The sequence below is a fragment of the Marmota marmota genome, unplaced genomic scaffold (genome assembly GCF_001458135.2).
Source record: "Marmota marmota marmota unplaced genomic scaffold, marMar, whole genome shotgun sequence".
NCBI classification, from domain to species: Eukaryota; Metazoa; Chordata; class Mammalia; order Rodentia; family Sciuridae; genus Marmota; species Marmota marmota.
Genome location: NW_026000174.1, coordinates 14,948,131 through 14,960,366, shown reverse-complemented (window position 1 = coordinate 14,960,366; position 12,236 = coordinate 14,948,131). Strand labels below are relative to the sequence as shown.

Genomic DNA, 12,236 nt, shown 5'->3' with positions numbered 1-12,236 from the left:
GTTCAACCTCAGCAACTCAGCAAGACCCGGTCTCAAAAAATTAAAAGGTGTGGTAGTAGAGCACCCCTGGGCTTAATTCCCAGTACTGCCAAAATTAAAAAAAAAAAAACAGAACATATTCTTCAATCTATGAAAAAAAGATGCTATTTTTTTTTAATGACCCCTCCCAAGTTTCAACTTTTCTATAACAGTGATATCAGAAAAAGTCTGAAATAGGAAACATATTTATCAATTCTATACATAGAAAAATAAAAAGGGGTGGTGACGTAGCTTAGTATTAGAATGCCACTGGATTCAACTCCCAGTTAAAAAAAAAGAAAGAAAGGAAAAGAAAAAGACATCACTAGTACAAGAAGTAATACAGTGTGGGAAAATAAGGAAATTGATTCTAAATATCGAAACATTTTAATAATACCTTAGGTAACTTATCATACTTATATTTTCCTTTTTACATATACCCAAGATAAATAGCATTTAAGTAACATTTAAAATTTTTAATGCTGTCATCTAATAATAGCAACTACATGGAAAACAAAGCATTCTCATATACTGCTACTGAGAACATAAATATTTTATGTAGAATATTGCGTTGTGTAGTACTCAAGCCTTAAAAACATACATATCTTCTTACCCAGAGATTTCAATTATGGGAATTGGTACAAGGACATAATCTGGGTTATATGCAAAGTGGTTCAACATACATTGTCTATATTTTAAAAAGCAAAAACCTAAATATCCAATTAAAGGTTAAATAAATGGTGCATATCAAATAAAATATCATCCGAAATTGTAATAAGTAGGTAGTTCAGTGATGCTATATAACAAAAAATGTTCATTAAGTATTAGTAATTTTGAACAAAAAAGTATATTTATAGTTTTTTTTCTAAGAGATTGAGTCTCCCTATATTGCCAAGACTGGCCCCAAACTGCCTCAGCATCCCAAGTATTAAGGACTACAGAAGTGTGCCACCATGCCCTATATAAGTTTTTTTTTTTTTTTGGGGGGGGGGACAGGGGTGGGAGACCAGGGATTGAACTCAGGGGCACTCGACCACTGAGCCACATCCCCAGCCCTATTTTGTATTTTATTTAGAGAAAGGGTCTCACTGACTTGCTTAGCACCTCGCTGTTGCTAAGGCTGGCTTTGAACTCACCATCCTCCCATCTCAGTCTCCTGAGCTACTGGGATTAGAGGCCTGCGCCACTGCGCCCAGCTAATTAATTATAAATTTTAAATAAATTCACTCGATACACTTAAATTATATAGATGTCCAAAGGAAAAAGCCATAAGGTTATATGATAAAACATTAATTAATTAAACAATTAATGTTTATCTCTGCACAGTGAAGGGACAGATGATTTTCCTTCCTAATAATTTCCATAAAACCTTCACTTTTGATATTTCCATATGAAGGAAACTTATGTAACTCTTCGAAATTTATCAGACTTCTAGTACAGTATATTCATAAACTGTTCTTCATAAAACATTACTAAATTACAGTGAAATCACAAGTATAAATTTTTTTTCAGGAAATTCCTGCTTGAAATGCTTCAAAAAATAAGGTAATAAACTAAGAAGAAAAATAAGGACCAAAGAATTAATGAATCCAAACCAATAAAGAAAAATGTATTCAAGATAAGAGCTACATAGCAATCACAGATAACCCAGATTGAAAAAAGACCTCTTACAAAAGGGAGGATTCAATGAACTAGTGTGTTTAAAATACTGGAATATTTGAAAAGAAAAAAAAAAAAAAGCACTAAACAAAAGACGGAGATTAAAAGGCTCCATATTAAGATATTAGTTCCCCCAAAACTGATCTAAAGATTCAAAGCAATTCCAATCAAAATTCCAGGCATGCCAGGTACAATGGCACACACCTGTAATCGAAACAGCTTTGAGAGGCTGAGGCAGGAGGACAGCAAATTCAAAGCCAGCCTCAGCAAAAGCCAGGGGCTAAGCAACTCAGTGAGACTCTATCTCTAAATAAAATACAAAATAGGGCTGGGGATGTGGCTCAGTGGTTGAGTACCCTGAGTTCAATCCCTAGAACCAAAAAAGAAAAGAAATAAGGAGCCAAAAACAGTGAAAAGGTTCTTAAGCTCCCAGATATTCATATTTTTTTAAAATACTTTTTAGTTGTCAACGAACCTTTATTTATTTTTATGTAATGCTGAGAATCAAACCCAGTGCCTCGTACGTGCTAGGCAGGTACTCTACCACTGAGCCACCACCCCAGCCCAGATATTAATATTTACTATTTTAAAGTCACAGTAATTAAAACAATGAAACAAAGTCAAACGTATTTTAAAAAAATAGATCAACATAACAGAATGAAGTCCATAAATAGACTTATACAGATATAGCTACTTATCAGGCCACAAAACATCACTTCCATACAATAGAGGGATGCAGGTAGAGTGGTAAGACTTTCCAGTACATGATGCTTCTTCAACTGGGTATCCATCTAGAAAGTGAAATCCTGACTCCAATCCCACACCATACATAAAAGCTTATTTCAGACATACCACAACTAAATGTGAAAGATTAAACAATAAAATTTTTAGAACATTGTATGACACCTCAGAGTAGACCTTCAGGTAACAACAAACTTTTTTTAAAAAAATCTTTATTTTTGTTTATTTATTTTTTAATATAGTGCTGAGAATCGAACCCAGGGCCTCCCGCGGGAGGGACAAGCACTCTGCCAGTGAGCTGCAACTCCACCCCAACAACAAACAAATAGGGCATAAAGAGCATTACCTTTAAAAGAAAATAAACTACATTTCATGAAAATGAAGAAGTTGTTTTTATCAGAAGAAACCATTTATAGATAAAAAGGTAAGCCACGGGGCTGGAGTTGTGGCTCGGAGGTGGCTTGCCTAGCATGCGTGAGGCACTGGATTCAATCCTCAGCACCACATAAGATAAAAATAAAGATATTGTGTCCACCTGTAACTAAAAAAAATATTTTTTAAAAATTAGGCAAGCCACAAACCATGATATTTCTGCATGATATACCAATGTCTACAATGTATACAACATCTGACAAAGGAGCCATATCGTAATATTTTTTGAAAAGGTACAAATCAATAAGGAAAAAAATGACAAAACTTGACAGGAACTTCATAATACAGCATATCTAAATGCCCAAACAAAATATGAAAAAGTTACTCAACTTCATTAGACATCAGGAAAATGAAAATCAAATCTATAATATTTTTACCACCATGTACTCACCAGAAAGGCTAAAATGAAAAAAAGAAAGTGTTGATGAGGACTTAGAGCAACTACAACTCTCAATGCTGTCCATAGGATTGTAAATTGCAACAATCACTTTAGAACACCATTTCTTTTATATCTTCCAAAGCCAGATACATAACCCATGATACAATTCCACTCCTTAGCATATCCCCAATAGAATACACATATATAATCACCTAAGACACATGTAAGAATGTACTAAGAAGGAAGACCAATACAGTAGAAAAAGAGACAGAGCAGGGAGACAGGAGGAGAAAAAACAAGAAAGTACTGGAGATTGAGATGGAGCAAATAATGGTATATGCATTTGTGAATATGTTAAAATGAACCTCACTATTATATGTAACTATAAAGCATTAATAAAAACATTTTTAAAAAGAAATGTACTAGTGGCACCATTCATAATGATTGTGACCACCACAATGACTATAATCAGAAAAGACAGGCAATGACAAGGTACTGACTAGGATAGTACTGGAACTAAAACCTCTGTACACTGCTGGTGGGGACAAAAAATGACAGTCAAATTGGAAAACAATTTGGTCATGTATCAAAAATTTGTGGAGCTAGGCATGATGGTTATCATCCCAGTGATTTGGGAAGCTTAGGCAGGAGGTTTCCAAGTTCAAAACCAGCCTCAGCAACTTAGCCAGGCCCTAAGCTACTTAGTGAGACCCTGTCTCAAAATAAAAAATAAATAAATAAAAAGGGCTGTGAATGTGACTTAGTGGTTAAGTGCCTCTGGGTCCATTCCCTGATACAAAAAAAAAAAAAAATTGTGGAGCTGTAATATACTTTTGCATACTTCTTTATGTATGTCAACTTTTACGCAGCTTATTAAGAAGAAAATAAAATACTACTTTATATTCATCAAAAGTCAGTCTTTCTTTGCCAGACGTGGTGGCACACACCTGTAATCCCAATGGCTCAGGATGCTGAGGAGGAAGATCCCAAGTTCAAAAACAGCCTCAGCAACTTAACGAGGCCCTCAGCAACTTATATAGACCTTGTCATTAAATAAAAATAACAAGGGCTGGGGATATGGCTCAGTGGTTAAGCACCCCTAGGTTCAATCCCTAGTATTATTATATATATATATATATATATATATTTTTTTTTTTAAAGGAAAAGAAATCAGCTGCTTTAATTTTAGAGAAAACCAAATATGGGCAAAGATATGGAGCAAACCCAACTCTCATAAATTGTTGGTGAGAATGTAAATTGGTACAATCACTTTGGAAAACTGCTTGGCTATATCTACTCAAGTAGGAGATACACATAAGCAAAGACCCAGCAATTCTACTCCTAGGTTCCTACATATACATCTAACAGAACATTGTACATATATCTACCAAAACAATATGTAAAACCTTTGCTTAGAGGCATTAGTCAAAATCATTCAAAACATGAAACTAAGATTTTCATCATTAGTACACTGCAAAAACAAATTGTGATATATTCATTCAGTGGGTACTATAAAGAAGAACGAACTGCCTACCCTTGCATGCAAAAACGTGTATGAAGCTTCAAAATGTAATGCCAAAAGAAAGAATCAGACACGGAAGAGTACGTATTTTGTGGAGTATGATCCATACTCCATGAAGTAAGAGCACATTTGCTTGATATATACCATTTAAGAAGCACAAGAAGTCTAAAGACAACAACTAATCCTTATAAAAGAGTACTAGTTACCACTGAAAGGTATGAGTATTGAATGCTTCTGGGGCACCTGTAAAGCTCTATATCTTGATTTGAGTAGTAGTTACATAACTGAAACTACTCACAAATTCACAAAAATGTATCAGACAGTACACTCAAGATCTGTCCAACCTTACTTACTATATACCTACTATACCAATTTTTAAAAATTTATCTTCCAAAATTTCAACTGTACACTGAACTTAAAAAAAAAAAAAAACAGAAAGAAATTTAATTAGTGCAACTATCACTCTCCTCTCTGACCGTGTACCAATAAAGGGCACCAATAGGGCATGTTTTTAACACAGGGAATACAAATTGGTCTGAAATAATTAGTACACACTGACAAAAGAAAGTGTCAATTATTTTAGGAGTTTCTGTACTATTGATAAGAAGTAAATATTTAAGCAATCAAACAATAAGAGACAATACTGCCTAACTTTTCAGAAAATAAATTTAAAAATTAATTGGGAAAACACCAGAAAATAAGAACTAAGAAAAATCATCTACAAGGCAAATATGATGATAAGTAAAAGAACAGTCAACGAACTGGCTCTATAAATGTACTTAACCTCCCTGGCAGACAGCAATGTAATATATTAATTCTGAATATAATTGCTTCAAGAGGTTTTAAAAGATACATTATTAAATACCTTATATAATTTACATATATTATTATTTGGACTTAACTAAACTAACTATAATCTACTTGACAGACATTTAAGGTAACTTCAAGGATAAACCTGACTACTCTATAAAATGTAATTCTACTTACTGTGTAATACATAAATACGTATGTATGTGTGTGCATATGTATATAAAATATATGCACTTAATAGAAGAAAAGAAGCTTAAATACGATGGTAAAGTTATAAAACTAACAAAGACACTCAAGTAGTGCGACAGTTATATTAGAGATTTGTTTTTGGCAGTGTGTGAACACAGGCCTCAAGCGTTCTAGGCAAGCATTCTACTCCTGACGTACAACTCCAGTCTCACAATTATATTGAAAAGAGTAGGCTACAAAGGAATGGTTTAGTGTTTTCTCACTAAATTTTATTATTTTCTCACTTATTTTATTATAAATAATCAAGCACTTTTAGGGAGAGGCGGGTGCAATGCTGGAAATGGAACCAATGGCCTTGTTAGGCAAGCATTCAACCACTGAGCTACAGCTCTGCCTGAGATAATGCTTAGAGCAGGTAAATAATCAATCATGAGCACATTATTTAAAGATATGGAAATGATCAATGGGCAAACCAATATAGGTATTTGCTGTTAATCTTTTACCTGAAGAAAAGATTGAGTGAGATTAGGGTTATCCTCAGCACAGCCTGGTACAAAGTAAGGATTCAATACATGTTACCTATCATTTCCAGTACTTATTATATATGCACAGAAAAAAGGGCTCAAAATAAATATTAGAACTGATACTTTCATTATCTGAAGCCTCGATCCATTCTAAGCAGTCTACAATTACTAACTAATGAGATGAATTCTATCTAGCTTAGGATAATTCTCTAAAACTCAAATACAGACAGACATTTACCTAATTAAATACATTGAAATAAAATTAAAACTAAAACCAGAAAAAGCATAGATAAAAAAGAAAATCATACTCCCACTTCATTATTTATAATGAACATCAACAGCAGCAGCAATAGTGGTTACAACATAGAACATTAACTCCATGTTACTTTTTCCTTCCAATGTTCTTTTGTACTTTTTCTCTTGTGTTTTAAATTGTTGCTGCAAATTTGAATTTTATTATTTGAGAGGGTGAGGGAAACTTTTGAGACTACTATTACATACAAAAAGTAACTGCTTAAAAGGCCCAAAATTCCAAATTATGTAAATTTGTTTTTGTAAATGGAAAAATAGTTGTTTAAACAATATATTTTTTTGATGCTCTGAGATTTTCCTTTGATTCTTTTCTATTGTTCCTATTTATCCACTGACAAGTCCCATCTTTCCAAGCATAGAGAGCTTCTTTTCATTTTATAATTATTTTATAGGTTACCTATAACCCATAAAATAGTTATAGGTTAAGTACATTTATATGTGTAAAAATAGTTATTTTTAAGTAATTATTAAGCACATTTAATAGTTATTAAGTACATATAAGTACTTAATAATAAGTACTTAACATATAAGTACTTAATAATAATAGTTATTAAGTACAATAGTATATTAAGTACGTGTGTAAAAATAGTGATTTTTACACATCCAAAAAATGATGGTCAACATAATTTTTTCTTGCAATATTCAGCTGAGGCACAAATAAGGGTCTAATCAAAACTAAAGATGGAAATGCTTAAATTTTCCTACAAATAACTCCATACTGTCCACTGAAAAGCATACCACTCTCTATCAACAGGGCTGAATAAGAACTAAATGCTTGATTAAATAAATATAAAAATTAACCTTACATAAACTGCAGAGAATTAAGCCTATAAAGGAAATGAATAAATGTATTTGTGAAATGTATTATCATTCATATCTGTAAATACAAATACTGTAAATAATGTCTAACAAGTTCCTCTTTGTAATGAGGAACAACTTAGCTCCTCACTTGAAGATTCAAATATAGCAAAAGGGGGATCAAAGAAAGGTAGCCAGAAATGAGAAGACAAAGAAGACGCAGGACACTAAGGTTCTCTGACAACCATATTTGTCCTTAAGCCAAGGAAAAGAGGCATACCTAGAAAGGGGATCTCCAGCTCCAAGCTTACCTGTGCATACTCTCTTTCAATAGCAGCCTTCTTCTGACTGAATGTCCTAAAAATACAAACAAAAATTACCAAAAGCATAACTTAATAATTTCATACGAATTTACCAACACACCTTCAAATACTGCCTGGTAAGATATGCAGGAAAATACTGCTAACAAGCATGATCATTGCAGTTAGACCTTTTACATTCAAAGCCCAGCTCTACCATTTACCAGAATGATCTTGGGCCAAGTCATGTGATTGATCTGTATCTCAGTTTCCTACTGATAAAATAGGAATACTAAAAGCACTCACTACATAAGGATACTTTAAAACTTAGTTATCTAAAATATAAAAAGTACACTAAATAGTGTCTAGCACACAGTAAATCCTATATAAATGTTAGCTATTATTATAAGAATGACTTCAAAAGGGATGAAATTGTTTACTGAATTTAACAACCAACAGAGGGAACTACAGAAAAAGTGAAAATCAAATTTTGATCAAAGTACAAAATTACTACAAGTTGTGGTAAAAATGGAAGCATAGTTTCCATATGTGCATAATTTCACAGATTTACTAAGATTCACACTTTTTATGTATTAATATTTATGGACAGGCACAGTAGAAAGCACCTGTAGTCTTGACTACTTGAAAGGCTGAAGCTGAAGGATCGCTTGAGCTCAACAGTTTGAGGCCAGACTGGGCAACAAAGTGAAACCCTGACTTTAAAAAAAAAAATTTTTTTTTAAATTTATAATACTGGGATTTCCCTTTTAATTATGATTAGCAGTATTTTCTCCTATTTTAGTGGTACATAAAATAACAGTGTACTTTACAAATTGAGGCACTGAATGGTAAATAAAATGTGAGGATATTGATAATTTACCTTGAATATTCTGAGTTTAAAGACTTCTCTGCTATGTGCCAAGAACCTGTGCTATTAAAATCCCTACAGCCAATGAAACACCACACACACACATTTCTATTTCAACTCAAATTAATGAGTATATTTTTAATTGTGGGAGTCATCACCTAAATAAAATATAAGAAAATCTGAAATACTAAGCCTGGCTTATGTCAAATTTTGCTCTATCCATAAAAGCTCTCAAAGAGTAAAACAAAACAAATAATCTTCATTGCACTAAGGCAGGGATATAAGAGTAAGCAGAGAAAAGAAAGAGTAAAAAGAACAAAAAAGAGGATCATAGTGAGCTAGAACATAAAAAAAAAGAGAGCAAAAAGTCAAAACACCGCTTGAAAAATTATCTCAATTTCCCTAATGACTGTTAAGAAATGTTAACTATTGGGGCTGGGGTTGTGGCTCAGTGGTAGACTGAGGCACTGGGTTCGATCCTCAGCACCAAGTAAATGTAAAATAAAGATATTGTGTCCACCTAAAACTTAAAAAATAAATATTAAAAAAAAGAAAAGAAATAACTATTCAAGATCTTTCTATATTTGTTTTGAGTTAATAACCAATTTTTAATATTAAAAATAACAAAAGGAAAAGGTCTCCCTTTAACTAAACCTAAAGACTCATGAATTTTTATTATTATTAACTACCAATAATATTGGCAGGGCATGGTGAAACAAGTCTGTAACCCTAATTACTCAGGAGGATTGCAAGTTTGAGGACAGCCTCAGTAATTTAGCAAGAATCCTATCTCAAAATTAGGCCCCAACCTCCTTAATAAGACTCCTATAGGGGCTGCGGATGTGGCTCAAGTGGTAGCGCGCTCGCCTGGCATGCGTGCAGCCCAGGTTTGATCCTCAGCACCACATACAAAAATAAAGATGTTGTGTCCACCAAAAACTAAAAAATAAATATTAAAATTCTCTCTCTCTCTCTCTCTCTCAAAAAAGACTCCTATAGCGCACGAATTAAAACCAAGAATCAATAAATGGGATGGAATCAAACTAAAAAGTTCCTTCTCAGCAAAAGAAACAATCTGTGAGGTGAATAGATAGCCTACAGCTTGGGAGCAAATCTTTACCCCTCACACATCAGAGAGAGCACTAATCTCTAGGGTATATAAAGAACTCAAAAAGCTAAACACCAAAAAAACTAATAACTCAATCATTAAATGGGCCAAGGACCTGAACAGATACTTCTCAGAAGAGGATATACAATAAATCAACAATATTTTTAAAAAGGTTCATCATCTCTAGAAATTAGAGAAATGCAAATCAAAACTCCAGCAACTTCAACATAAGCAACTTCCAACATAAGCACCTGCTTTGATTATCAACTGTCTCTGACTTGACTGAGGAACTAAAAGCAATGAATATACTTTGTATATTAGTATTTATATGTGTAGCACAGTGCCTGAACATTCCAGAAGTTCAATGTCTGCTAAATTAATTAAAAAACAAAAACTATGTCATCAGGTTTCACAATCTTCATAAATTTGGATTAAAGAGTTCAATAGGGCCAGATGCAGTGGTATGTGCCTGTAATCCCAGCAGCTCAGGAGGCAGGAGGATTCCAAGTTCGAAGCCAGCCTCAGCAACTCAGCAAGGCCTTGAGCAACTTAGTGAGACTCTATCTCTAAATTAAAATATTTAAAAAGGGCTGGGAATATGGCTCAATGGTTAAGCACCATCGGGTTCAATGCCCAGTACCTAAATAAATAAATAAATAAATAGCTCAGTAGGTTAGCTCCTAAGATAGGCAGAGCAACAGCATGGACTGGGGATACAGCTCAATAGTAGAGCACTTGGCTGGCATGCACAAAACCCTGGGTTCAATCCCTAGTACTGACAAAATTTTTTGTAAAAGAATCAAGATCCCAATCTATATCCACATGAGCCACTTATGTTTCTTAACTTAGTCACAGATTGTAACCATTTTAATTCAATCATTTTGCATATTTTAGCTTTAAAAAAACAAAGAGGATAGATGAATGTGCAGAAAAGATTAACTGTGCCAAAAGAGAGGTCTGGCCTCTTTGTCTTTGGTTTCTGGAAGTAAGCTACAAATCCTTGGAATATATAGCCTGATAAGAGTGTTTTTATTTACCTGGGGACCTTGGGCAATTCCAAATAGTCTACACTAACAATGTGATTTACTGGGGCTGTTGGGATGGCTTTGTGCCACACAGTATCAGCTCAACCTCTGGATAGACTAGAGACTAAGGTCAACAACATAAGCGGTCAACCATGTCTAGGAGACTGAACCCCAATATAAACTCTGCACACCATGGCTCAGATAAGCTTCTTTAACTGACAATACTCTGCACATATTGTCATGCACTGTTGCTCAAGAAGTAAGCACTGTGTCAAGTCTACAGCAAGAGGACAACTGGAATCTGTGACTGGAACTCTCTTAGATCCTATATAAGGCACCTTTTCCCTCGGCTAATGTTAAACACAATCCTTTCACTAAAATAAGACAAAATTGAGTAAATTTTCTGTAAGCTCTAAGAGTTCTAACAAATAATAAAATCTGAGGGTGATCTTGAGGCCTCCAAACTTGTAAGATATGTCAGAAGTAAAAGTGGTTTTTTTTGGGGGGGCGGGGATTAGGGATTGAACTCAGGGGCATTCAGCCACTGAGTCACATTCAGCCCTATTTTGTATTTTATTTAGAGATAGGGTCTCACTGAGTTGCTTAGCGCCTGGATTTTGTTGAGGGTGGCTTTGAGCCCATGATTCTCCTGCCTCAGCCTTCCGAGCCACTGCGATTACAGGTGTGCCCCACCACACCCAGAGTAAAAGCAGTCTTAAAGACTCCTAACCTGCAGTTGGTATCAGAGTGTTGAAGGGGCAGACTTAGGGACTAACAAATTTATACTTGGGGTCAGAACTGAGTACTCCCTAACTCTGTAATGAACCCATTAACTTCATTACCAAGTTCATAACCCACTTGAATCAAATGTATGAAATATGATATGTCAAGAACTATGTAATGTTTTGAACAACCAATAATAAAAATTAAAAAACAAAAAACTTCATTACCAAGATAAACAGCTAAGAATGTTCAAATTATGAGTGATAGTAGTAGATATGTGGTATCAATAATCATAATAATTAACATTAAAAATAAACATATCCACTAAAATTAAAGATTATAACTATAAAAAAAAATCAGTGAAGATGAAGTGCAATAAAACCCTAACATGTCACTGTTAGGAATGTAAAAATGGCAAAACTGCTTTGGAGAAAAGTCTGGCACTTATTATATAATTAAACCTGTATCTATCTATGTACCTATTTGTTTATTTTACTGGGGACTGAATCCAAAGGTGCTTTAACATTAAGCCACATCCCCAGCCGTTTTTGTTTTTTATTCTGAAACAGGGTCTCACTAAGCTGCTTAAGGCCTTGCTAAATTGCTGAGGCTGGGCTCAAATTTGTGATCCTCCTGCCTTGGTCTCCTGAGTCGCTGGGATTACAGGCGTGCAGCTATAATCAGTGAACCTGTATCTATCTTGACACAGCAATTCCAGTACCAGGTATTCCTAAGAAATAAAAACAGTATCCACACAAGCACTTGTACAAAAACATTTATAACACCTTTAATCATAAATAGTGCAGTTGTCCATCAAAGAGACAATGGA

The 12,236-nt window shown here is 34.1% G+C and overlaps 1 protein-coding gene across 5 annotated transcripts in view; it reads right to left on the bottom strand.

Moving 5' to 3' along the window:
• The window catches only part of Fchsd2 (FCH and double SH3 domains 2), a 245,351-nt gene that overhangs the window by 191,962 nt on the left and 41,153 nt on the right, over window positions 1-12,236 (bottom strand). For all 5 annotated transcript variants that reach the window (XM_048788107.1, XM_048788106.1, XM_015477460.1 and 2 more), the window contains exon 3: window positions 7,696-7,741. In XM_048788107.1, the coding sequence (XP_048644064.1) occupies window positions 7,696-7,741 (46 nt within the window). The remainder of the gene's footprint in view (window positions 1-7,695; window positions 7,742-12,236) is intronic.